Source organism: Pterocles gutturalis, unplaced genomic scaffold, assembly GCF_000699245.1.
Source record: "Pterocles gutturalis isolate BGI_N339 unplaced genomic scaffold, ASM69924v1 scaffold19452, whole genome shotgun sequence".
Taxonomy (NCBI): domain Eukaryota; kingdom Metazoa; phylum Chordata; class Aves; order Pterocliformes; family Pteroclidae; genus Pterocles; species Pterocles gutturalis.
The window spans coordinates 55261-82670 of NW_010115882.1; the positions used below are offsets into that span (position 1 = coordinate 55261).

General features: G+C 36.9%; 1 protein-coding gene across 1 annotated transcript; it reads right to left on the reverse strand.

Annotated features, from left to right (window-relative positions):
• Positions 1-586: 586 nt before the first annotated feature.
• On the reverse strand, positions 587-26870 carry GABRB2 (gamma-aminobutyric acid (GABA) A receptor, beta 2). Its single transcript, XM_010075350.1, has 7 exons — positions 26836-26870; positions 24626-24690; positions 23658-23795; positions 22309-22461; positions 20943-21187; positions 5515-5565; positions 587-1554 (listed from the first exon to the last, which is right to left on the reverse strand). The coding sequence occupies exons 1-7, from the start codon at positions 26868-26870 to the stop codon at positions 1207-1209; spliced, it is 1035 nt and encodes a 344-aa protein (XP_010073652.1). The 3' UTR covers positions 587-1206.
• Between the last annotated feature and the right edge of the window lie 540 nt (positions 26871-27410).

Below are 27410 nucleotides of genomic sequence, written 5' to 3' on the forward strand. Positions count from 1 at the left end.
ACCCTGTCAGTATCTTTTGTACTGAAGTACATATGCCATATGTCTGTTGAAAGAGGTACGATACCTTTAATCAAACTGGATGTCAGGTGAGAAGCATAACAACAGTAGCAAGCATAACAGTGGAAAGATTGCAAACTTGGCAGAAATCACGCAACTCCACATGAGTATTTCAGACTAAGCTATGTACTATAACTGACAACATTCATTTGCACAGTCTGTGTGTATATATATACACACACATATAAACACTTTCACATATATGCAGCTTTCCCTCTCCTTGGTCCTGTATTTCCTAATTGCTCTCTAGCTTTTCCTGCCCTAGAAAGGCAGGGCACCATTGGCTTCCTTCAGCCACCTAGAGAACTATTATTTGGCCAACCAGTTTTGGCACTTCGGACAGATGATTTCCTTTCCCCAACACAAACCAGCAGCATGTCTACCCGTTCAGAGTTGATGCATTTTTACACCATTGCTACATTCCTCTATTGATCACAAGTACAGTCATTGTGATTGTGAGCATATGTTCTCCCTTTAAAATCCAAACAAAACTAGTGCTTTTTGCTTAAGCTTCTGTGCAAACACCCAACCCTAATATTACCAGTCAAAGGCTCAGTTCTCTCAATAAGTAACAGGAAATACCTGAATATGGTTGGGAAACCTCTGACCATCATCATCTCGGAAAGATGATAGGCACTACTTGTTTTCAAGTTTACACATTTAAAAGGTAAAGTGTATATTTTTCATAAGCATGATAACAACTTTGTACACTCTCTGAAGTGCAGATGCATGTCTCGGATATGCAGTTTCCCTGGGAATGGTATGTACTGCTGTTGAAACTAGAACTTGTTTCCTCAAATGCCCCTCTATAATTTGTATCACTAAAATTAAATGGCCATTAAAAAAAAACAAAGGAAAAAATGAGAGTGAGGGACAATGAGACAGAGTGATTGTCTGAATCCAATTTGCCTTCACACTCTAAATGCACTTATATTTTGATAAGGGAATATGTCCATACTGCAACTTAACATATTTATGATTTAGCAGATACAACCAAAACATTATAAAAACAGACCATAGAGTGGGCCAGCAACTAAGGTGTTTTAAAATAACTTTTTGTCCTGAATAGAATTTTTCTAAGTCCCACTTTTGGCTGTACAACCAGTTTGAACAGAAATCCAGTTCTTGCTTCCTGTGTGGCTTTGTTTCTTAGTTCACATAGTAAAGCCAATAGACAATATTGAAGAAGGAAAAAACAACAGGGAAGAATATGCGTGACCATCGATCTATGGCATTTACATCAGTCAAGTCAGGAATGGTAATTTTCAGTTGAGATGCACGTCTCCGTAGCCTACTTTTCTTCTGTGCCACGTGTCGCTCCAGGGCGTTGCGACCAAAGCTGTGTCTGGGTAAGCCAGCTTTCCGGTACTGGATGCTTGAAGTGTCATAGGCCAGCATAGTGCTCCTAGGGTCCCCAAGCCCCATCACAGCCTCGGAGGCAGCCATCTCATTTTTAATTTCGAGTGTGCTCAACAAAATATTTTCATGTGGATCCATCTGCAAAAAAATAAGACAGCAGATTTAACAGGAGAGAAAGGAAGCCTAGTCGGTTGCAAACTGAAGCCATGCTGACAAGGGCAAGATCTAACATCACTAATCAACTGGATGTCAGCCTGTCTAAAAGACTCTAAGCATAGCCGTGACTGTATTTATTGTCATTTATTTGTGAAGTCAAGGAGCAATAAGGCCAATACAGTACAATGGAATAAATGGCATTCCCCTAGACCCCACGGTTCAGAGAGCAGAACCTAGAACTGGAGTACCTGCTCAGCTCCTGAAAGTGGGATTCTGCCTATGGGCAGGATATCTGGGGCAAACAAAGTTTTGAGGGTTTTTAGAGGGGAAACCAATTGGAAAAGGGTCTGTTTTGGTTTGGTTTTGTCTCTTTCAAATGAAAGCTCTTTCCTGCTCTGACAAAAACTTCGGGTACTCACAAGGTCTCTCTGCGTCTATAGAGCGAGGCCCAGAGCACTGCACAAGAGCATGCAAATTTTCAGTCCCTATATTCAAACAGGACTGCTGGGTACTTGGGGAAAGGCACCAGCATAGTCTAATGATACCTATGTGGAAACTCCATTCCCCATCTCATAAATACAGCACATGCTGTGGAGACCTGAACACTGGAATAGCAGAGATCTGCAATTTAGAGCAAGGAAAGACATATACAGAGTGTAATCACATCAAATGTACATTGACCAGTTGTTTCAATAGGTAGTTTAACTACTATATATTTTTTTAAAGGCAGTTCAGTGAAAAAAATATGAATGCAATGTTGTAAAAAAGGAAACCCCTTAGACAAGTAGGAAGATTTCAAAGATGAGGAACTAAATTCTACTCTTGGGCAATCTAGAGTAGATCTGAGGTACAGTAGGAGAACTTCAAAATAATCCATTTATAGAAAACAAACAAAAGGTTATTTAGGAAGTTCTAATTCTCCTCAGCCTTCCCTCTAAGTATACATTTTGAATTGTGTGATTACAGAGTATAATTAAGTAAAAATAATTTAAAAGCAATAAAAGTTAATGAGCAGCTACACTGACTTGGTGATGGCAGACATTTACTCCAGGACAAATAAGAGATGAAACTGTTCAGAGCTCCTTTAAGAATAACTCAGGCACATTATTCATTTATCATGTACATAATATATACCATGATTATTATTGAAAGTACACAAACTGTTACTTTTGTGGATTTCTAAACAATAGCATGGCATTAGTCTATTCTGTAATATTTGGAAGCCAGCAGTCAGCAGCAGGTACCTCCCTGCACTACCCAATATAGCACTGTACTTGCCATTATTTTTTAAAAAAGCAATATTTCTCATGGCACGGTGAGAGAACTAGGTCAAAACCAGTTGCTTTTTAGCAGCATCCACTGCACAGTATTATGAACCGGGAAGTTAGATACTCACAAAAGTACTTTGGACCTATTGAAACTTTGCCATTTGAGTGATTACATCTGTTCAAGTGATGCACAAAAACTGGCATTGCTGAGATGCCAGATTTCCCTCTTTTTTTTTTTTTCCAATCCATGTGAGTTTGCACCCCTCTAGTTTCATTATATTTTAGTTTTAGATTAAATGCAATGACTCAGTCTGAAGCAGCCAAAATAATCTATTTTTGCTTGCTTTCCATCAAAGCCACGTGAAATCTTTGAATTTTCTAGTATGTTAGGGAAATCATTTTTTTTTTTTTTTTTTTTTTTTTTTGAGAAGCACGGGAATAATGGGAAAGTTCAGCTGGAACTCAAGAAAAATCTATTTAAGAACTCTGTAGCATGATATTGAGCATGGTGAGGAAACACCGTGTTCTAGCCAGGAAGGCCATCAAATGAGTTCTCACCTTAGTTAGACAAAACTAAGGCAAAAAGAGTGTTCTGCTGTTGTAATACAAACAAAAGCAAACATATGCAAAAGCTTTCAAAGAGATCTGTGAAACTTCTCAAGAGAGCTTTCAAACATTTTCTTATAAAGAGTGCAGTTATTTAGAAAATTCTTATGTGACTTTTGGAGTAAGACAAAATTTGCTGTAATTTTTGTTATAAAAATAATAAAAATTTCAGTATGCTCAAAATAAAAGCTATTAGAGGCAGTTGGCATTCATCGATCCCAAGAATGTCTAAAAACAGACAGAGGAACTATCTTACAAGAGGGGTGCAAAACCATTTGGAAACTCCATTTCCCATAGTTTCACATAGCCTTAAGGAAAGAATAGACATTTTAGTTCCAATGACATCAGGGGAAGTTTGACATAACATCCACTAATGCAATGGTTAGCCCAGAGCCTGTGTTATTCTCATCTCAACATTGTGCATTCTAAGATACTATCTTTGGAAAGATTTTAGTGCCAACAAATTTGTTCACATCTTAAATCTTCTTAGGATGAAGCTACTTTGAGCATTTTATCCTTTCTATCTGCAATGATATTAGAAATCTGAGTGCTCCTTACACACTCGTATACTTTCTATGCAACACAAATGCAACAGAAGTTATTTTAGTCTACTAGAGTTAGATACAGACATGGTTTAGTGACATGAAATTACTCCTTCAGTTAACTTTTTGCTTTGATTCTTTTGTCACTTCTGTTCTCATTTCAGGAAATTTCTTAACACAGGAAACTGCTGCAGATCTCTGGCAATCTTGTCAGTAGTTAGTAAGATTAGTGATGCTGGGCAGAAAAAAAATTAGCAATATTCTAAACTATCTTCTAGGGCAGTGTCATCTTCTGCACATATACTGATATCAGAGTTGGAGCACAGCATTAATAGCAATATTCTAAACTATCTTCTAGTGCAGTGTCATCTTCTGCACATATCATACTGATATCAGAGTTGGAGCACAGCATTTTTCAATATTCTAATAATTTTTCAGAAGAAATAATGTGAAATACAGCAAAAATTAGTGATGGGCGAACCTTCAAGTGTTAGAATAGCCAGGTAAGCACCACAAAGTTCAGGTGCTTCTCAAGCACTAATTTGACCCTCCTGCTCCTGGAATGGATTGACCACAACAAGAACTGCATTTTTCATGGCATTTTGAATCAGTGGATTGACCACAAGAAGAACTGCATTTTTCATGGCATTTTGAATTCCCAATCTGAGGAACTCCCAAAGTTCCAATCCAGAAGTAAAAATTAATGCGAAAATAAAACAAAAGAAATAACAACAACAAAGAAGAAAATCAGAAAGACATTAACCCAACTTTTCAACCTTTAACAAAAGGTTCCTTATCAGATTAGAGAGAGCTGGGAGTGTTGTTTCCAACATGCAGGTTCGCCCAACTCTAAATAAAACATGCTTTCGTAACTAATTGAAGCCTGAGATAGAATGATAATTAATTATATTTATTATACACAGCACCACCCTTTCAAAAGGATCCCAAAGCGCTTTACGTAAAATGAAATAACAATGACAAAGAAAAAAATCAGAAAGACATTAACCCAAATTTTCAACCTTTAACAAAAGGTTTTATCAAATTAGAGAGAGCTGGGAGCGTTATTTCCAACATGCAGGTTCACCCAACTCTAAATAAAACATGCTTTCAAAGCTAACTGAAGCCTGAGATAAAATGATAATTAATTACATTTACTGTACATAGCACCGCCCTTTCAAAAGGATCCCAAAGCGCTTTACAAGCTTTAGAAAGAAGAATCACTTCACTTCCCAGTGAAGCACAATCACCTCTGAGGCGAAATGTGGTGACAGTGCAGAACAACACACTTTATTCCAGTTGAGGAAATGGAGAATGCTGTAGCCAATTGAAACTATGGGGTGGGTGAGTGGTGGTGGGGAATGTTAGGTAAGTAGAACAGTTACATAAATTGATATTTGGCCAGATGCTTGAGCTTAAGATGACCACGCTATAAAAAAAGTGCCATGGGATCTTTAATGACCATAAGTGGTCAGGATCTGAATTTTAAGTCTCTGAGGATAAAAATATTAGAAAACAATGAGAGATACCTTTGTTGAATACATTTCTGGACAATGATATGTGCCAATTATTCTTCTGTCCTGTAAGTTAATAAAATCAAGACCAGTTTCCTTAGAGATAAGGCAGCTGTTATCTTTCATTTATAATTAAAGCACTGTAGGGTAATAATAGGACAACTAATTAAAAGATACAGGGACCTCTAAGCCAACAATTAGCATAAATATATTCTGGCTTCGGAGGTGCTATTACTGCCTTGCTCTGCTCCTCAAGGTAACATAACGTTGTGATGCAAATGTATTTTTTCCAACTGGTCACTTGACCAAGGAAGACATGATGATATGAAAGCAACTGTTAAAATTATTCTGGGGGAAAAGTAAGTGTAAAAGTGGTTTCAAAAGGAGGTGGAAGGTTAAAAAGATCTCTTGGTGCTGAAGGATTGTTCAACCATAGAACTACACTCTTTATGGTGAACAGGAGAGTTCAAACTTAATGGAGAAATTCCCAGGGAGAAGGAAGGAAGGGAGGACATGAAGATGAAGAAAAAGCAGCCGCTAGTACCATGGAAATAAAAGGTGAAAGCAGAAGTGGAGGAGAAATGACCAGAGCTCAGCAACCATGCAAGAGGGTGGGTTTTTTATAAATCAGTCTTAAAGGTGCATGACAAAATATATGATGCAAATGATATTCACTTGTAGGTCCAGGTCAACTGGAAGAAAAGCTGACTCTGGAGCCCTGAAAGAGGCCATGACCTTTTTGATGGCTTCAAACAAAGGGAATACAGAGGAAAGTGTAGAAATGTTACCATTATACATTCTTCCTGCTACCTAGAAATTCCAAAATGATGGCTTTCTTAAGGAATTCCTCTTACACTAATACCTTAGCAGCTGTAAAATACAAGGAAATTGCAACACCCACACACATACACATGTATGTACATTGGGAATCCTCCAGGGATGACCAGATCTCTGAAACAACCAACATGAGTAAACCAGCACCTTGGTGATTGTGCTCTGCTGTTATGCCAAACACAGCTCTATAAGAGGAGGAAAATTTATTTTGATGAATTGAAAACAAATAATATTCCTCATATACTGTTCATTTTCATCTAAAACCTTCAATTACAGGCAGGTACTGATGGCTTACTTTATGGCAGAATGGCTCAGAAGCCATAGACAAAACAGGCAGTAGGGCTGGAATTTCTGATGGAAAAACCTTGTGAAAGAAAACAGTTGTAAATTCAAAAGAAATATCCCTTTGTTAAGTAGGGCTGCCACTAGCCAAAAGCAAAACACGGTGAGCTAAATCACAAAGGGAGAACAGAAGTACCCAGTCTATTACAAAGATTAACACCTGAGATTAGGTCTCAGTATTTATAGTTCCTGTGAACTGACATTCTTAAAAATTGAAGGCAGAAATAAAGATCCCTTTTGCAACGAAGACCAACATGACTTGCCTAGACAAATAATTCAATTTGTTAAAGATAAAGACCTTAGTATTATCTATAGCATAGGTTCCCACCCCTTAGCAGCTGAGCTTTGCTTGGAAAACCAGTAACATCCCATTCCTGACTAGTCACAGTAGCTCTGGCAAGATTAGGTGAAAGTACGAAGTGCACTTTACATATGATAGGGACCTTCCACCTCGCCAGCAAGGTTTGACTTATTGATTAGGAACCACTGATGTCTATGGATTACACTAACTACACCAGGTAATGTGTGGAAGGCAGACAGTCCTGTACAAGATGCTGCTAGGTTCATTCTGGAAGAAAAAAAGAATTAATGATTTTCAAATGGCACCTGCCTAAAGCTATACAGACATTTTTTGACACGACAAGCAAATCTGCTGAGATAAAGCTATATGAACTCATAAAGCACAAATGCCTAATATTTTAAAACATCCATATATGAAACAATGTCCTTAAGATTGTAACAAACACTGCATTTCCACTGTCTGTACAAAATTGAATTTATTGCCAGCACTGCAGTAACTGTTTATGAAACCACATTAGCATGCATTGGCTCAGATTGCGTTATGCACCTAAGATTTGGGTCAGACTGTAAAGCATGCAGTTAGAGGACAGTAAAATTGACTTATAATTTCAGTTTACTTTGTTTGGTTTCAGGTCAGAAAATCCAGAGAAACTCTACAAATTCAATCAGAATTTTCTTTAGGCTCTTGAGCTTTTTAGAGCCTAAAAATCTAATCAAGAAACCAAGAGACCTGTGAGAATTAAAAAAAAAAAAAAAAGTGAGAGAAAACGCGAGATCTGGACACAGACCTTTAACACTGCTCTAACCACTTGTAATTCAATTTATAGGTATCCAGTTTTACCATCTGATATATGTGATTTCTTGATCATTATCATTAGTAACACAACAATCACACAGCCGTAAGTATTGTAGGATTTTGGAGAAACGATTCAAAGCATATGCTTTCTTTTGGCATCCATTACTTACACACAAGATTCCATACTTAAGACATTGCACAATAAGTGCCCACATTAAATGAAAGAGGCTAAAGTATCTTTGGCTTGATGGCATTTGAACAAAAATCACGAAATACGAACTTCTGCACAGAATCCAATGTTCGAAACCAGAAACCAATGAGTGAAATAGGCAAAATCAGGACTGGTGTTTAAATTATGGCACACAATAGTAAAAAATGGGGAAATAGCATATTGGTGTCCTGTTATCAACTTGAACCTTACACCAATACGCCAATATTTTAAAATATTGCAAAAGCATCTTTTTTTTTTTTTTTTTTTTGAGTAAAGGGAGATAAATCACCTTAGCCAACCAAGAGAAAAATAGAAAGTACACTGTGATTCTGCAGAAAAACATCTGCCTCCATTTCACTTTTGGCCAAGACTGTTCAGTCCAATGCAATCTCTAGTAAAGTGGAAGGAATAAATTATGTAAATAAAGCCTTCATGTTGTACATGTAATTTCCATTCTAGTGCAGCAAATATAGTCAACCATAAACAGTAAACAGATATCTGCTTCAGAAAATGAGCTTGTAACTTTACTTAAGCAGACAGATTAACTTAATGAGACTTAATAAATATTAAGTCATGTTTTCAAGTTATTTTCTGTGAATGAGACTTTCACTCTCTATCCAAAACCATGAATAATGCATATATACAAAAGGAGGAAACAATTTTCTTTTTTTTTTTTTTTTTAGCCTGCAAGAACATATCACAGTGTTGGAGCTGAATATTAGTTAAGAAGAATTCTAATGGGTAAGTCTTCAAATCTGAAAAAGCTTCACATTGGTGATATTTAAAGTTAGTTGCCCTCCCTCTTAGAAATTTCAGGCACAAGTTTCTTTTTTTCCTCCAGAAGCCTGCAAAATCATCACTCACATCAAAACAATTCTTTGTAAGTGATTCTGTCTTAAAAATGAAACCCTTCCATGCAAGATGAAACATCTTCTTTGCTAAAGATAAATGTAAAAAACTTTTCTAGGAGAAAAGTTGAAAAATTTAATCTATCAGAACTTCCTGGAAGCATTTATTTTTACAAGACAAATTTTGTAAATACTAAAATAGAAAAAATAAATCCATTTTTGACTGAAAATAAATGTAAAGTAAGCAATGTAAGTAGAACTGGAATTTTTGAAATTTCAGTTGCAATTTTCATCAACAATTTTTTACTACTGAGACATTTAGGAGGAAGCAAAGGCAGGTGGCTTGGAATAGAAGTCTTCTGGGGTACCAGTTAACAACAGCTCCAAATCCTACCATTTCTCCAAGAAACAAGGTGTTAGGCAGCCCAGATTCTTACAAATACTGCTCTGATGAAGTACTTGTTATTTATTTGTTAAAATATCATCCCATTTATATGTATATATTTAATTCTCTTGGACAATAAAAATGAATAAGATATCAGCAAGAACCTACATCCTAGAAGGTGCTCTCTTCCATCTGTGATAAACAAGACCAAAATTTCATCAAACTTCCATTATGCCAATAAGTTGTCTGCTTTTATGTTGTCTTACAAAATATACTTTAACATATATACCTAGCACCAAAAATATACTACAGAAACACAGCAAAATTGCTTATATAAGAAAGCTTAATGAAAGATGAAAAATGCACGGAACATTCGATTATCATTGCAACTGGCAAAATTTCTAAGGTATGATCTGGATATAGTTATGGTTTTGATAGATGAAGTAGACAGTAAAAATAAGGCTGATAAAGTTGCTCCTCTAGAACAGACTTCTGTAAAATATATAGATGCTATTTTTCTTGTTTTAAGTCATATACAACTTGCAAAGCACTATACAGCATATACTTGTCACAAGAGCGGGTGGGCTGTATGGCAGTCTACCAGTGTTTCATCCATCTGACCACAATATACTCACTCATCAATAGATTTAGGCTCCTGATTTTGGAGAAGACCAACAACACAACTCTTGGGCCCAGCCCAAAAATTAACATGGCCAGAGTTAGCATGACGTCCAAGTGAAAACGCTGGGAGCAGTGACAAAGGCCAGATAAAACACTGGAGAGAAACTGCAATTAATTCAACAAAAAAATTAAAAGAAAGTTCTTGAGATTTTTCTATGGAAAAACACTGACAAGTTTTCAATATTAAAAAAAAAAAAAATGAATTTCCAACTTTCAACAATTAATTTCAAAATTAAAAAAGATCCAGAAATGTACTTACTATGATCCTGGTCAGTGCTCATTTAGAAGCCTGAAACACTGCTAGCTACTGGCTATAGGCACTGCAAGGTTCAGAGGACCTGTCCTGACAATACTAGAATTAAAAGCCTTCTGCTTTAAAATAATCAAAAAAATACGAATTTGTTGACTAAATTAGAACATCCCTGCATGATTTACTTGTACACTGATAGTCTGCTGTTTTGGGGAGAGTCTAACATTTTATCACTCATTTAAAAATGAAGAAATTTTGTTGCCAAGACATGGTTAGTCATTTCAGATTTGTTTCCAAGTAAATTTCTGTGTATGCAAAATATATACCAATATGATGTATCATTGCAAATTTTCTATTATACTTAAATTGTTTTTGTGTATGCACTAATTCTAGATAAAATAATTGTAAATTTCAATCAAACTTGAGTTTGATTAGTTAAACATGTCATAGTTCTATAGCAATATATATACAGACACTTTAAAATAGAAATACATGGATACTAGTAGAATTTCAAAATACATTTAAAATGAAGGAAAAAAGACTGGCTTTTTTGGCAATAGTGTGCAGTTTGTTCTTGACACACATAATTTTATGGAAACAATAGAAAAAAATAGTTTACTAACACACAAACATGTTAGGTCTTTATGTAAAACAAAGTTCCGTGCAACAATTGAAACTTATGTAAAGACACCTTTCCTACCCAAAACTGCTCTAGCTTGAAAGTATAAAATCTCTGAATTCCATCCAGTAAAATGTAATCTAAAATCTTCCATTTCTGAAGACCTTTATTTCCAGTTACCTGAAAGAACCTTTGAATACTCGAATACATGGAACAGAAAGTGGCCCAAACCAAACATTACATGAAAATAATCATGATTTAGGCTGTGTAACCTTTACTGTTGTATCCCTCAGGCCTGACCAAATGCATTAAGTTTCTGACAAGTGAATTACCAGAAAGTTGAGTTCATTTTGAGGACATGAGCTACGACAGGTATGCAGGGCTTCTTGTACATAGCTTTAAGATGTTTGGAGAGAAAGCTCAACAAGGTTTTTGGGTAGTGAAGAAAACCAAATTCAAATCTCTCACACTTCTAAAAAGATGGAGACATAAGAATATATGACCTGACATCACTGTAAAGGGATTCTTCAAACAACTATCTAAGGAGTAAAAAAAAATATTCATATACAGACAATATATACCTGTATATATATACACACATACTTAAATTTAGGCATAATCCCACTGACCTCGTAACAATTCTCCTAAATTGTGCAAGAAACTAACTCCTGGTATCTATCCTTATCCATATGAAGAATTCTGGGAAAAGGGCTAGTATCCAAAAGAATGAGTAACTAAGTGAATTTACAGATAAAGATAGGTCTTCATAGCCCAGCATTACTGTTTCATAAAATTTAACACACATGTGTGCAATACACACCCTAACACCCTCTAAAAAAAAAAAAGCACACATAAGAAACTACACAGTTTGTACAAGTCTACATTAATGCCCAGTTCATGTGTTACATTATTAATATTTTGTTATGAATACTGCTAGATATGTTATTCCTAGGTTGTTTGGGCTATTCTGCTCATTAACCTTGCTCTATCTCTATCTTTAAGCAAGATGAGCTGTCTCCGTGGCATGCTGCAGAGTGACTGCACCATGTCCCTCCTGGGAATTAGAGTGTTTCCACTGTTGGGGGGGGAAAAAAAAAAAAAGATTTTGAGGAAAAAATATTTTTGAAATATTGGGAAAGTCTTTACAATGTAAACACTTCTGATATGAATTTTGGATCACCTGAAATAGATTTTCCCTAAATTAGATATAACAATGCATTGGTGTCTGCAAAAAAGAAACCAAACAGATGATCATTTTAGACACTATAAATAAAGCAGAGGGGTTGACAGTCAGCTTCTACACTATAATAATATTTTTACCACTTAGTGCCACTCTAGTGTACACAATCCGGTGATCTCAAGATTCATGACCATGACTAGGTTACATCCCCTAGCACACAACATTTAGAGTTACAACTTATTTTTTGGATAGAAAGGGGCTGACTCACGGCCATTCAATTAAACCTTGGCAAACTCTTTAGAGCTGATCTGCTTTGGGAAATCAATTCGCCAAATTCAGTAGCCAGACACGCCTTCTGGACTGCAGCTACATACATTTCTTCTACTTCACTGGACATCATTTGCCTTTTTTGTGTCCTGTTTCCCCACAATCTGAAATAATGATACAAACTGCACTAATGGATTCTGCTTTGCAACCAAAAGGGTATTTAATTCAGGGTCACTGGTGGATGGCAGCTTTGTAGATGCACTACAAAAGCAAAAGGAAAAACGTGCTTAAAACAAACTGAGTGTACAGGCACTGTTCTTACATTAATTAAACATGGCATTGGAAGGAGCACAGCTGCAGAAAGAAAACCTCACGCAGTTGGCTTGACCTTTATTCAGATGTCATGTGGAATACCACCACAGATCATGGAAATGAATCACCTTCTGACTGCTTCTGCAAAGTGCTGCGGGCTTAAAGCTGGAACCTCCTCAAATTTCACTCCTACCAAACCTCTGCCTTCAACAAAACACAAAGAGGCTGGCCAAGCACTCTGCATTGCTGATTGTTTCATATGCAAGTTGTTCCTCGATAATGTATGGAAGTAAATCTAGGAAAACAGCTGAGCTTTTATAATCTGTGCCTACTTTTATTACATGTCCTTCAGTAAACTTCTGTGCCAGGAATACCTTCTGACCCTGGATCAAGGATCAGTCCTCGTGCAGTCCTACCTGTACTGCAAACAAAAGGAAGACTCCCCTTAGAGGGGAAAGGAAGAGGATGGATGCTGTCACTGAAATCCGGCCAGTAGCAGCATTAGCTCCAGCAATAAAAGCAGTGAGGATTTGAGAATTTAGACTGAAATTTTAAGAGCTTCATGTTGCCTTAGCATTTTAATATCCTGTTCAGTTATTAACTCAGTCTACGCACATATTAATTTTAACATTCCTCTTCTTTCCAAAAGCTTTTACAGTGTTCTGCTTACTCATGTTTTACACTAGAAGTACCTCTACTGTATAGGGTAGAAGATGCAGTTCTATGTAATAAATACTGACTGGTTTTAGGTACCTTCGCAATATCTCCTCCTCTCTAGAGGTGCATTTATATAATTTCTTCAGATAGACATAAACAAATATTGCTGTGAACTGAAGAGGCCAGAGGCAAGCCAGCAGTAAATCAGAAGGGAAATAAATGCATTAGCCAAAGCTAAGCTAATGAGCATTGTTCTGGAGCAAGGTGTACTATCTCAGGCCTGCAGCCCTCTTCATGCATCTTCACACCTTAGTCTGAAAACTGAGGAGAGCGACCTTGTCTGTTTGCAGCACATGGAAAGCTATCACAGGCTGTGCGTGTACGTATCAACGGATTCACATGGGCTCCAGTCAACACACTCCTTCACCTAATTCCACCTCTCTTTTTCAAGAGAGATATAAAATGGATATGACAGTGAAAAATTGCATAGGGTCTTCCATGTATTCGCTAGTAAAGTGTTAAAATGATGTTTGGAAGCTGTCATGGGCAAGGGCAGGTAGCAAGGTAATACCTGAGCTGACTCTGCCATTTCCAAGTGTGCTGCTGTAATGGACAGCAACGTGGGCACAAGGAAGCAGAAAGTACTGAGTCTCTGGGTTCAAGCAGCACACATATGTGAGCCAGGGAGTCTCAAAACAGGCACCTGGAGAAGGAGGATGCTGTGGGAGCCATGTTTCCTTGCTAGACTATATAATGGCCAGAAACTTGTCTATCCTCAGCCTGCCCAGTTGCATCAGTGAAATAATTAGATGCAATCGCTTGTGAAACAGGCAGTTGCATGGTCTTGTTTGTCTTAAAACTCTAATAATGCCATGCAGTCCTCTGACAATGAAAGATCTGAGGAGAACTATTCAACTTTTCTGGTTAAACATGGTCAGACTTTTCCTTGTTCAAAATGGTGTAGGGGAAAAACTCAGCACCTGAGACAACTTGAAGGGGAAGAAGGTTACCATGTTAAGTAACTTTCAGGGCAGGTTGTGCTTCTATTTGTTCTTTCTTTGCCATATCACCTCCTTTAGGCTAATACGTGTACAACAGTGGGTCAGGAGGGCAATGAATTGCAAAGACACCAATATTTGTTTACACCTTCTTAGCTCCTAAGCCCCACATTCAATCTTCAAGAGAACATTTCTCTTGTGATTCAAATCTATCTATATGTTGTTTAATCTCATTATCATATTAAAGTTCCATGTTCTCTACTTGGTACCCAAATTTCTGACAGAAAAACGTTATTAGTCGACAATTTTACTTGTTTGTGACCTGGCACTGTGTAACAGCACTGCACTGTAGCTTTCAGGTGTGCTGAGTAAATACCTTATGTAATGCAAAGACTACTGAGTAAAGAATTACTCATTGTTTTAAAAATACACTCAGAATATTTTAAACAAGTCTGTGTCCAGAAAAAGCCCCGCTATCTAAATATGCAGAGGTTAGCAATGCCAGTTCACATTTATTAAAAAAAAAAAGATGGAATAAATCTGTATAAATAGTTTTATGAAGTGTTGCATAATATGCTGACATTTTTCCTCTCTTTTCCAGAGGTAGATTGCTTTTTTAATGCTCACAATAATAACAGCATGATTGAAAAATTAGAGGTAGAGTTTTAGTTATGTGACTTATGTTATCTTGTACTTCAGGTATACAGCATGTGCATTTACAGTATCTCTGCTCTAGGTTGGCAACGTCTAGGCTTCAATTATTACTTTTTTATTTATGTGACTTATGTTATCCTGTACTTCAGGTATACAGCATGTCCATTTACAGTATCTCTGCTCTAGGTTGGCAACGTCTAGGCTTCAATTATTACTGCAACGATATACATTCTAAAACCACATTCAGTGATGTATTTACATGATGCAAAACATAATGCCACCGCTGTGAAGTGGGCAATCAAATTACTTTTAAAGAATGTAACAAACACATTTTATATAGGAAATGTAAATTTGCAATAATTAACTGTTCTAAATCGAGATGATCTAAGTATAAAGAAAAAAATTAAATAATTTAAACACTACCTGAATAACATGCATATAAGAATTAGAAAGAGCGGACTAGAAAGGGAAGCCAAGATGCACCAAATCATTACATGATAATGCCTCTATAAGGTTTGATATCTGGGTAGAAAAAACGCAAGTATCGCATCTTGTTTCCAGCTAATATCCTGGTAAGGAAACCACACTGATATCCAAGAAAAGACTGAGAAGGCGCTCCATCAAGAGCTGGGTCTGTAGCCCCTCTGTTAACAAGAGCCTTGCTATAGGAATTGGTATCAATACTCACAGCGAGTATCATCTCTGCTGCCTGACACACCTCCAGTCTCTGTTGCTTTGGAAGAGGATGGCATACGGCTGCTTTTCCATTATAATCACCCCTTGTCAAACGTACAGTTGGCAAGATGCAAGAAGCACTTCTTTACAGAGGAAGAAGGATCAGCCTTTCACTCAGCCCAGTACATTTACCATGGTCTTTACAGGGACAGTTCTGGGTTCCATTAAGTTACCACATAGCTGTAACGGAGGTTTTCTGATCTATCCAGAATAACAAATACACAGATATCATTGATATTGAAAAGCATTTTCACCTTACTCACACCTCCAGAGAAGTAAGTTAATGTATGTAGTAGTCTGGATCAAATGAGTTACACAAGCAACTGTGGAAAAACAGCAATGAATCCAAAAGATGGAACAGCAGCATAAGCAGCATCTTGACTGGGAATTTAGTAACACAGGAAAACATATGGAATACAGAGCTTGGGAGGTGATCAGACTGCAAATCCTGAACAACACAAAGACTAGGAGATATATCAGACACCTCACAGCGACCAGCATCAGCAAGCCCATCTAAGCCACAGCTCCAAGATGGAAACATTGAAGATAAGTTACTGGATCCAACAATCTAGGAGAAAATTTACAAATTAATCAAAAGCGCCTTGGCTACTGGATTCTGTAAGAAATTTACAAGGAATAAATCAGTACTGAGAAAAGACCAAGATGCAATAACAGAAATTAGTTATTTTCAAATGGCTGGGGGTCTACATTAGAAATTACTCACAGTTGTACCAGGCTCTACACTGAGATCCTGGTTAGGCTAATCTCCTTGAAGACAAAGCCAGGCTTCATAAAGGAGAAAACATGAAGGGTTATATCACAGTAGCTTGCTTCCCTCCCTCTGACCCCTTCTATCCCAAAAGGAAACAGAAACCAAAATTACAATTAGAAGAAAAAAAGCCTCATAGAAGCTTCTAGACCAAATCCTTCCAGACCATTTTTAGGTAATTACAGAATTAATGGATGAAAGTTATGGATTTGAGTAAAGCCTTTGACACACTATCTTGAAACCAAAGAGATTATATATCTCAGATATATGTACAATTTCCCATAGGAAGACAGTCAGCTGAAAGATATTGTGAAGCCAGAAGTTAGAATTTGGCCGCATTTTTTAACATATCAGCCAGTCATCTGGAAGAATGATTGGACAATATACCAGATTAGTGCCCTGAGCCTAAAGAAAAGACAGCATGAAGTATGCCTACAAAGGATCAAAAGGATGATGATGTCTGTCAGCATTCCTATTTAAAACAGAAAAGCCCACAGAATAAAATTCCATAACAATGGTTAGAGTATATATACCGTGCCTACAAAGGATCAAAAGGTCTTCAAGCAGAGATATAACACTCCCAGTTCACCTGTCCCTATATATACCCTTGCAGTACTATGCCATACAGGACAGAAGAGGTTCAAAAACTTGAGACTATAAAGATAATAACAGCATTTGAAGAAATAATGCAATATAAGACAATGGTCTTGAAAAGAGAGGTGAGAAAATGATGTGAATGATATCTCAAATAAATGACAGATGTCTAGAGTAAGAAGAAAGCCAGTGTTTTACCTGTAAGCAACAGTAAGACTGTTTACAGAGGGAACAATTAGCCTTAACAAAGGCAAAAGACGACGAGTTAAAGGAATAAACTGCTGGATGCAGCTTGAGAAGCTTCAAGAGTGGAACGATCATACACACAGTCATTTTAACACGAAGTCACTGCAAAGAAAACTGAGCATGTCTAATATGATTTAACAAGTCTGTGATAACGTATCTGCTGGTAATTGAGTCTGACTCTTCCTTGTGTTTTATGTCCTTTAAAATTCTCCATGATTTTATTACTCACGTTTCAGAATCCAAGAAGCAAATAAAGATATAGACCCAATCCCCTCTCTTCCCTTCCCTTGCCCCAAACAGAGCTAACACCTTTGAAAAGGATATATATATGCATATATATATATGAAGTTACAATCTTCTGTGATGATTCATACTACACATATGGCAGAAATTTGTTACAATCAGAGTGGTGAAATGAGTCTGAATCTTCCTTGTGTTTTATGTCCTTTAAATTTCTCCATGATAAATATATAGACCCAATCCCCTCTCTTCTCTTCCCTTGCCCCAAGCAGAGCTAACACCTTTGAAAAGGAAGGAGTATATGACGTTACAATCTTCTGTGATGATTCATACTACATATATGTCAGAAATTTGTTACAATCAGAGTGGTGAAACACTGGAACACATTGCCCAGAGAGGTGGTAGATGCTCCAATCCCTGGAAACATTCAAGGTCAGGTTGGACCGGGCTCTGAGCAACCTGATCTATCTGAAGATGTCCCTGCTCACTGTCAGGGCAGGGGGTTGGACTAGATGACCTTTAAAGGTCCCTTCCCACCCAAACTATTCTATGATTCTACAAAACCAAAACAAAATCAAAACCACCACATTGGGCATATGACACGGATACAATACGAAACTTAAAGAAAGATTTGGCCACAATTTCATCTGGAATAGCCCATGGGAAGCTCTGCAGCCAGCCTGATGGTGTTTGCTCAAATGGAAAAACAGGACATTCTCCTCCTGAGTCACCAAATCTCCAAGGTATTATGTTGGATTCAGCAGATACCACAGTCATGGAAGAACAGCTTCTGTTGTGCTTCCATACTGTTCTGCAGGCTCTCTAGTATCTTCTGAGTAACACTGAGCAAAAATAGAGAGACTACCAATGCTTGTGCCTGCCCTGGAATCTCTCCACACCAGAGAATTCAACAGCATAACGGGACTATGTATTAACTTCTACTTTGATTTTGCAAGCAGTTGTGGATGGAAGGACTAAGGAGCATTTCTCCTCTCAGCACCTTTTGTTTGTTCAGAAAAGTTGTAAGAGGCTGTTACAAAAATTGGTGTCGGAATCTGAAGAAATCTATTACAGATTTGCTGGCCTATAATGTATAGACAGGGATGCTGCACTACAAGCAGCAATTCCAATTGCTATTCACCTGTCTTTTCTACAATGTCTACGCTGGATGCAGTAACAGAGTTGTATTGACTTTTTTGTCCTCATGTGTTGCAGTTTATTACTCAAGGCATTAATCTTTTCTCACATACTATGTGACATCACAAACATAAATTCAAATTTCATGTATTCCAGGTAGTGATACAAGAGGAAACTAGTAATATCACAAAAGAATACTCATACTTTGTAAAATCAGTCCGTCAATGTTGGATCTTAATTAGAAATGGAGCGTTCATTTCATCTTTCTTCTAAAATATTTGGGTTTTCATGAAAACCTGCATCTGAACCACATTCAGCAGTTCAGACTCATTTCTGGTTCTTGCACATGAAAATAATTATATAATATTTGGCTCCCTTTCATAGATAAAATATTCACGTCCATTAAATGAATCTGTTTTCTCACTGCTGGTCAAACAGCAAGAACATCTGTCAGCTCTTGTTCTCCTCCCCAGAGCAGTCCATGTGCAGTAGGACAGCGTTCTCTGACCACTACTCTTATCTGATTCTCCATCTATTGCTTAAGGGCCTCCTAACCTGATTATCAGATCAGAGTGTGTCTGGATACCAGGGCAGAACTGCCCTAGACCATGAACCATGCTGACCTGGTGTATTAAGCAAAAGGTTCAGCATAGAAAAATGTAAATAATGTAAAGTTGTTCCTAGTGTACTTTGTGTCAATCCTGTAGGCTGGTGAATTTCTGCAACAGTTATGGGAACTAATTTACTCTGCTTACTGGATTGGATTAGTACACTAGTCAGTGCTTTCAAATCCTAGTTCATGATTAGCAATTTGACACTGCATTTTGGCTATTCTGTTACATGGCTGAAAGATCTATTGGATGAATAAGTATATAGGAAATAGCACAAGTGAAACAGTACACAAAACATACCTCCACTAGTGATGACACTCGCACATATGGACCTTAAATTTCCATTGATGTTAGAGGAAATACTTCAGGTAAATGCGGATCTAGTCTCATAAAATTACCTACAGGGTTTCTTAGTTAATTGCTTTGCTTGTTTAAAGGGAAACCAATTTTGTAAAAATAAACTTGACAAATTAAATAAAAGCTTGCAACTTTTTTATATTGCAGAAAAATCACCAATAGAAAGAAGATTTTAGAGTCTTCATGAACTTTAAAATGGTAAAAGGTGTTCTAAAAGGTAACATAACATCAAAATTAATCTCATCATTATGCATTTGCCTTCATTCTTTACGTTTCTCTCAAATTAAAAAGAAAAAAATAAATTAATGAATGAATGAGATCTGAGCCATGACTATAATCCTCCATCTTAAAAGGTTATAAACTATAACTTACAAAACTAACATGTGATGGATTTTTGTTGTTCCATCAAAAATGGAATAAAATTTTCTTCTGTCTGCAGGCACACTACGGTAGTGTAGAAGTTCTGAACAAACATGAGAAATTCCACCACTAGAGCTGTATGAAACTTATGCTTCCACATACCAAATAATCAGCTGGTTTTTTTCTGATTTAGATTTTTTTAAAAAATTCTGATTTTACTTTTTTTTTGCCCCTTGGAGTATCATTCTGAATCACAAACTCAAAAATCTTCGCATGCCAAAAAGAAAAAAAAATCATTTAACTTCATTTAACTTTCCAATTTTGCATGTGTGTGAAAGTTTACATATTCCACACTGCATTCAGCTCAAATTTGCCACTGTGTGAAAATCATCCAAAATGGTCAAAGTGAAAAATGACAAGTGCTTTCTGATAAGTGCTCTATTTTCATTAAGTATAATGGATACTTTTTCCAAAAGTGTGTATCTTGGCAAATGTATTTTCTGCCTCAATTCTCCATCCCCAGGGGACTATTTTCAGATTCAAAATTAAGTGTACAGCAAGATGATGCTTTATTTCTGAGCAACAACATCCTGGGTCATTATACATTGAAAATATGCAAACTTTTCAAGCTTTAAATGCTTCTGTAGCAAATATTTCTTATCCATGTAATCTGAAAGATTTATGAAAGTAGGATAAATTTAGGTTTTATTTCCAGCATTCCATACAGCTCTTACTAGAATATCAGCAATAGCCATCATTTTGGATTTGTTCCTTTGGAAACAGATTAGACATATGTAACTCCACACCTCCTGACTGAGACAATATCTCATAGTAAAGATTAACCGAGTGCATGCTTTAGAAAAAAGTTATTAAGTTTTCCAGGCTAGAGGGCAGCATTCACTGCTGAGGTGGCTAAGTACACTGCTCTGCAGAGCTACAAGATCATCATAACCCCACTCCACTCATTTCTACAAGAAATTACATTTTAAAGCTCTGTCTGGCAGAAGTTAAAGTCTGCTTTCCTGGGCAATGCTAAAAATATTTTCCCGTTTCAATTTACCTTATTGACATCCATTCGCAACTTCTCATTGTTGGCACTGGCAGCTTTTTCTGCCGCTTTCTTTTGACGCTGAGGTCCCCTGCCAAAGAAGATGTAGTTGACCAATGCATACTCCAGCAGAGCCATGAAAACGAAGACGAAACATCCCATGAGGTACATGTCAATGGCTTTCACATATGGAATTTTGGGAAGAGTCTCTCGAAGATGGGTGTTAATTGTTGTCATTGTAAGCACAGTTGTGATTCCTGGAAAAAAGAATTGACAAGCCTATGGGTTGAATTCACTTTAATTTTTTAGCATAATAGCTCATAATATTCAAATGCTAGAGCCAAAAGATTCTAGGAGATTTTTTTTTTTCCTAGGGGGAAAAAAAAAAAACCCACACCCCCAACTTTTGTCCATATTCCTTATCCTTGTCTTTACTTTTTTGTACAGCAAAGAAAATTACGCCTGTAATAAATGGCACTCAATCAAAGAGTAGTTGGATTCTATGAGTATGTTTTTAACTAGCTAAATTGCAACCCTCTCTAATGAGCCTCAGCTATAAATTACCAGCCTAGAGTTACTGTTATCTTGCTTTCTTCCAGTGTTTTCAGGATGTCTGCAGTCTTGAATTCTTGTGGGAAAATGCTACACAGAAAGGCCTGGTAAAACGCACACAGTATTCTATAAAATTAAAATGTCAAATTCTCAATGCTGTCTTCTATAGTGATTTACTTATTTTATCTATATGAGAGCTGTACTGGCAGGAGTCGGTCTGATTTATACAAAATTTGGCAATAGATACTTATAATTAGTTTTGTAACATGCTTGGATCCTGTGATGAGGGGCACAGTATAAACACACACTCATAGGACTAGTGATGAGATATGAGTCCTCTAGAGATTAATTAGGGAAATGGTTTTGCTTTTAGAATGAGAGGTAACAGTAATGAAAACAGCCCCCAACTCAAAGAGAAGTTAGCTACAGAACCCTAGTAAAGCTTTATTTAATTCCTACCTGAAAGGAAAAGCAATTTATAATCCATAACACAGTGCTGAATGTGTATTCCGGACTGCCATGGGCAAAAGCAAACTAAATGCATTCTCTTTGGAGAAAAACAGGCAGTAAAACAACAACAGAAACTGTTGAGACATGTAGACTAATTCTGGTTACAATGATTACGCAGTTATCTAATTCAGACATGAAATCACTTTAATTTTTATTTAAATTGTGATGATTTAAACGCTGATTCAAATAACACAGAGCTTAACAAGGCAGACATAAAAAGATCTAACAGATTTATCTTTCTAACCATGCACTAAGCCAGAAGCAAGGAAAATCATTCAGCTAATGCACACTGCATGAGATGTGTAAAAACGCCTACCTAAAGCAACTCTCGCAGCTGAAGCGTCATAATTAATCCAGAAGGAAACCCAGGACAGGATAGTGATCAGAATAGAAGGCATGTAGGTCTGCAGAATGAAGTAACCAATGTTTCTCTTAAGTTTAAAGCTGAGAGACAGCCTTGGGTAGGCACCTAAAAGAGAATATTTGGTATGGCCATAATTTACTCATATAACGCCTGAAAACATTTTTCTGTCATTTTGGTTTTACCGTTTCATGCAACATAGAGTAAACATAGAGTTGAAAGATCCAGGATAATCAGCTGCAGAATTTCTAGTAAGAATTAAGATCAAATAATCTATTCTAAGGGTGCAAGGATGCTCTGGGTGCATATCTGCTAGTAATCATAATATTCAACAAGCAACAGCCAAAATACACTTCAGAGCATCAGAGCACAGAAACACTTCTCCCCTGACAAGCTGTGGTATGCCTGCTTCAGCATAACTTTTATTCTAATCTTCTGTCCAAGCAATGCAACACCTGCCCTTGGTCACTGGACAACAGAAATATTTTGGTGCACAAAACACTTGTTACAACAGGTGCCCAGAGATCACTATTCAAATTCCATTTCTGCTTGAAGAATTTGGGATGCACAGTTCTTCTATATTCCCTCCAAAGATTATTTCTGTCCATACTTAGAAAGTGAGTTTTTAAGATTTGGGGGTTTTTTAACACACCCGGCAGCTTTCTCAGCTAGGTAGAGAACATCACACAGCAATAGCCTGACCCAACCTCTTGTCTCTTTGAATGATTTAATATGCCATTGAAATGTTCTAATTTTTTCTTGGTTTTGTTTTTTATTTTATGAAAGACAATCTTATTTTCTACTCCTCCTCACAAAGCATCTTTTCAGCCTTCAGAAAGTCATATGCTTGCTAGCATAGGCTAAACTACAAATCCTGTGGAACAAGGATTTAAAGGTTTTACAGCAAAGACAAAATAATTAGCCATGGCTTTGCACAAGGAATATCTAGAAACAGTGGAGAAAAGGTTCCTAAATTTCCTACAGCATGGGCCAGTTCTTGCTGGGTTTAGAGTGCTGAGGTGTATAAGTGGTTTAATCAGTTTTCATAGGAAAACAGAGAATACAGCTGATTTGACTGAGCCTTAACATGCCAGACTACTGTATCCTCTTCACATGTTAATGGGTGATGCCCTATAAATCGTGGGAGCTTTAATAAAAACTGCTCCTTTCAAAATTCACAGTTGTCACTCTAATTTATTCCTGTTTCCAAAATCTTTGCTCAGATGCTGAACTGCACATTGAGAATTAACCTATTTCTAAAAGTCTTGCCAGTGAACTCCCCTTTTAACTTCCCCTCCACAAACCTGTAGAGAAAACAACATTCTTGGTGATAAGCTTGTAGTCTACAATGGAGAACTGCGGCAGTTCGATCTTTGTCACTCCTGTGACTGCATTATCACCCCCACGCCAGTAAAATTCAATGTCATCTGTTGTATAGCCATCTATAAAAACAGGAGTACACAATTAAGATACACATCTCTTCTGACATCATGGAGAACAGTCCAGAGAATTAATCCAGAAAATAACTTCAAATATATTTCTAAAACTAAGCCATTAATAACATGATAGATATAAACATACATGCAGACGCGGGCAATTCTAAATATAATTTCAGATGGCAATCCTAGGTTTATTTTAATTTCTGTTTTTTTATATATTACATCAATATATTAATAAAGCAAAGCTTTAAAAACAAAATGAGACTACCCACATCCCACATATAGATAGTAAGTGGTAACTTCTGATCCCAAGGCTGGATAAAACAGCGTGGGTTTGCTGTAATTTCAGCCCTGAGATGAAACATCAGCACTGGCAACAGAAACATGACCAGGTCCCCAAGAGAGGCCTGGAAGAGATGCTTTTCTGTCTTGTGCACCATGGTCAGCACAGGAAAGAGGACAGAGTAATATGGGTAAGAGAGAAGTTGAACATACAATTATTTCATGATACTTGCTCTGTATGCTATGTAGTTTATAATCTGACTACAGATGAAAAGGGCAAAATCTAGTTCAAACCAATTTAGATTTCACTTTTAAACACCATCATTCTTTTTTTGAAAGTGGCTTGAACGCAATAAAAGACAGCCATGTTCACTGAGCAGATGTAACAGCCATCACTCTGGATGGCAAAAACACACCCACAAAAAAACACAATCAAACAAAAAAATCCCACCACCCACAAGAAAAGCCCAGAAGACAGCACATGTTCGCACAGTCATAAAACAAATGCATGAAGTATGAATCTGGGTTCACCAAAGGTCAGCTGAGCTAACTTGCATACTCCAGAGTTGGCACACAGAACTGGTCAGTAGACATCAGGTATAAATCTGCTACAAAACTAGGAAAAAAGATATTCATAAAGGTTTTTAGCCTTTTTAAATGTTTTTGTTGCTGAAAACTGAAAATGAAAAGAAAAACTCAGAGACTGAAAAATGCCTATGGTCTTTTGGGTAACAGACATAATAAAATTATATATAATTGATCTTGAGTTTAAATTCTCGTCCACAGACAAAAGACAACATTATATAACAAATACCATTTTAGAGTGCTCAAATAGCACTTAATTTCAAGGAATAATGCAGATTATGCATTTTGTGATAACCTAGAAACTATAAAACTGTTTCCACGTGTCATTAATTTCCAATAATCCAAGTATAATCCAGGTGCACAGCAGCAGCAGAAGGCAAGCGATTTTGAAGATATGAACCCAATAAAAACACTGAAACAACCATAAAAATCTATCCAACATACAGCAAGTTTTAAAGTGTTTTGGTAGTTACATTTTCTGCCCTCAAATTACTTTAGATTTGCTGCTAGACCCATGAAAAACAGAATTAAAGAGTCATGTATGCAAAGAACTTGAATTGGTATCAATATGCCATAAGAATGTAAGACTAATTTCAGTAATCAGAGCCACCTCTTTCTTACAGGACAGATATTGAACAGCTCATCATCAAGAATTCAAGATGGAACCCAGTCTTCTTTCAAAGTTGATGACATTGACAGCAAAACTGACAAAAGAATAGATTTTTTTTAAATTTTTTTGTGAAAAAAATTCTTCCTTAATTTTCCATTTGCCCAAGCTTCAACAGTTACGAGACAAAAAGCTCTACAATGTGGAACACGATATGCTTTTGACACATCCAGAACTCCTTAAGAAACAGAGTTTAAATTCACATCAACAAATAGGTTACATCAATGGTCACTGCTTTGTTTCTCCTCATACTTTCTCTTATTTCACCAAGAGGAAAGTCATCACAGGAACAACTGAACATAATTTGGTTTGGACTAATAACTTCCCACTAATATTTAGCTTCCTTCCTATGTTTGGACAGTACCACAAAAAAAACCAAAATCGACTAAATTCCTCTAGACTGCATTTTTGTGAAAGAATCTCATAGATATCACAGTCTTTGCATTTATTGTACATTACTCGTTGAGAGTCTAAAACACAAGAGGTCCAAAAAAGCAGCCAAGATTACTGCTATCTATCAGTAGGCTCATACTCTATAATCTAACAAGCATTAGCTGTGACTCCACAGTCATACTGATGACATACACTTAGTGATACAAGGTATGTTCAAATCTGTATTTTTAATCATCAGAACTCATCAGCTTTGAACTTGTCTCATGAAGATCATCATGTGATTGAACTTAGCTTTTCACTTATTGCAACTTTGCATAGGAAAACCTTTAGAACCCCACACAGAACTGTCTCAGACAAAATTGACAGCACAAAATTGTTGCATGTTGACCAAGAGATGCTGTATCTAGAGATAAGAATAGTTTTAGCACAGTGATTTCCAATGGCTAAGCAAGGCATCCCTAGTTCAGCCAAGACTGCTACAACTGATTTTGAATTGTTCTATACTGTCAGGTAAATTATTTCAAAAGAGTCGAATTACAGACTTGCCCAGGAGATTGGAACTGTTTTGTTCTCATAAGGAAATAATCTATTTTGCTGCTTAATTACGATTTTTTGAGACTGCCTAATTATACGAGAGCCTCCCTCCCTCTTTCTCATTTCTTCAGTTAACCTTGTTCTATTTCATCCGTAGTATAAAGATAGCAAGAGGTACATGATGGAAGAGCACAACACTTTTTCTTTTTTCCTTCAAAAATGACCTGAAGTACTGAGGCAGTTTTAACTATTGAACACTGTAAGAAATGAGGAATATTTGTACTTGGAAACAGAATTGAGATGACCATAGTTTCTGAACTAACAGACTTGCACTGTGAAACACAAACTGAAAACCTTTGACAATATATTGTAATCTTTAATTTAGCTTTTTAATGTTCATTACTTATTGTGGTAAAAGTTTATACCAAATTCTGGCTCTGACACTGTTAATGTTACACCTTGCTAATGCCTCTCCCCAACCCTGGGTTGTCAGTGTGAATGTCTTAAGCCTGATTCTCCAGTGGATACCTGTAAAAGCTGTATTCCAGCAAACGGACTTTGTTTTTGCAAGTTGTTACTTACCACCTGAATCCACCAATAACAAAAGCTCTTGTCATGTTCCCAAATACTGCATGGAAAGAAGGCTCTCTGCCCTTTCTTGTGTACCTTCTCCCAGTGGAGAAGCTGTTGTTTGACAGGAAAGGAAATTACTGTTAGCACTGGGGCACTGGCTGTTGACAAGCTGTTTCTACTCTCTGCAGGATGCTAGATTTTAAGTACCGCTAGATCTGCTTCGTTTGCTTTAAAAGGAACTTCTCCAGGAAGATCAATGGTACATGGATGGAGGTCATTAATGACTGTGTTCACGGCAAGACAGGCCCACGTCAGTACCACATTTAAAGGGAACACATTTGTTTCAGTATTTGTCTAGAGCATGAAGCCTTCATTCAGTGCTGTAAATTCTTTGGTCATTTTTCCAGGGGTCACATGGTATGAGGAATATGTACAGATTCTGCAGACCTGAAATTCATCAGGTTGTCAGGATATCTTTTATCTTTCTGGTCACAAGTCTATCTTCAGAAAAAAGGCAGACAGATCGTTTCCTTGACTACCACCACTTGATATTTGTCTCACTCTAGGCTTTTAGAGAGAAAACT

Bases quoted from the DNA above. Each gene is read 5' to 3' on its own strand.
- GABRB2 (XM_010075350.1), bottom strand. From the start codon at position 26,870: ATGACAAGAGCTTTTGTTATTGGTGGATTCAGGTG. The intron at 24,691-26,835 runs GTAAGTAACAAC...CTTTTTTCCTAG, and splicing joins GTTATTGGTGGATTCAGGTG to TTTTGTAGCAGATTTATACC. The intron at 22,462-23,657 runs GTTTGTGGAGGG...ATTCTCTTTTAG, and splicing joins GAATGTTGTTTTCTCTACAG to GTGCCTACCCAAGGCTGTCT.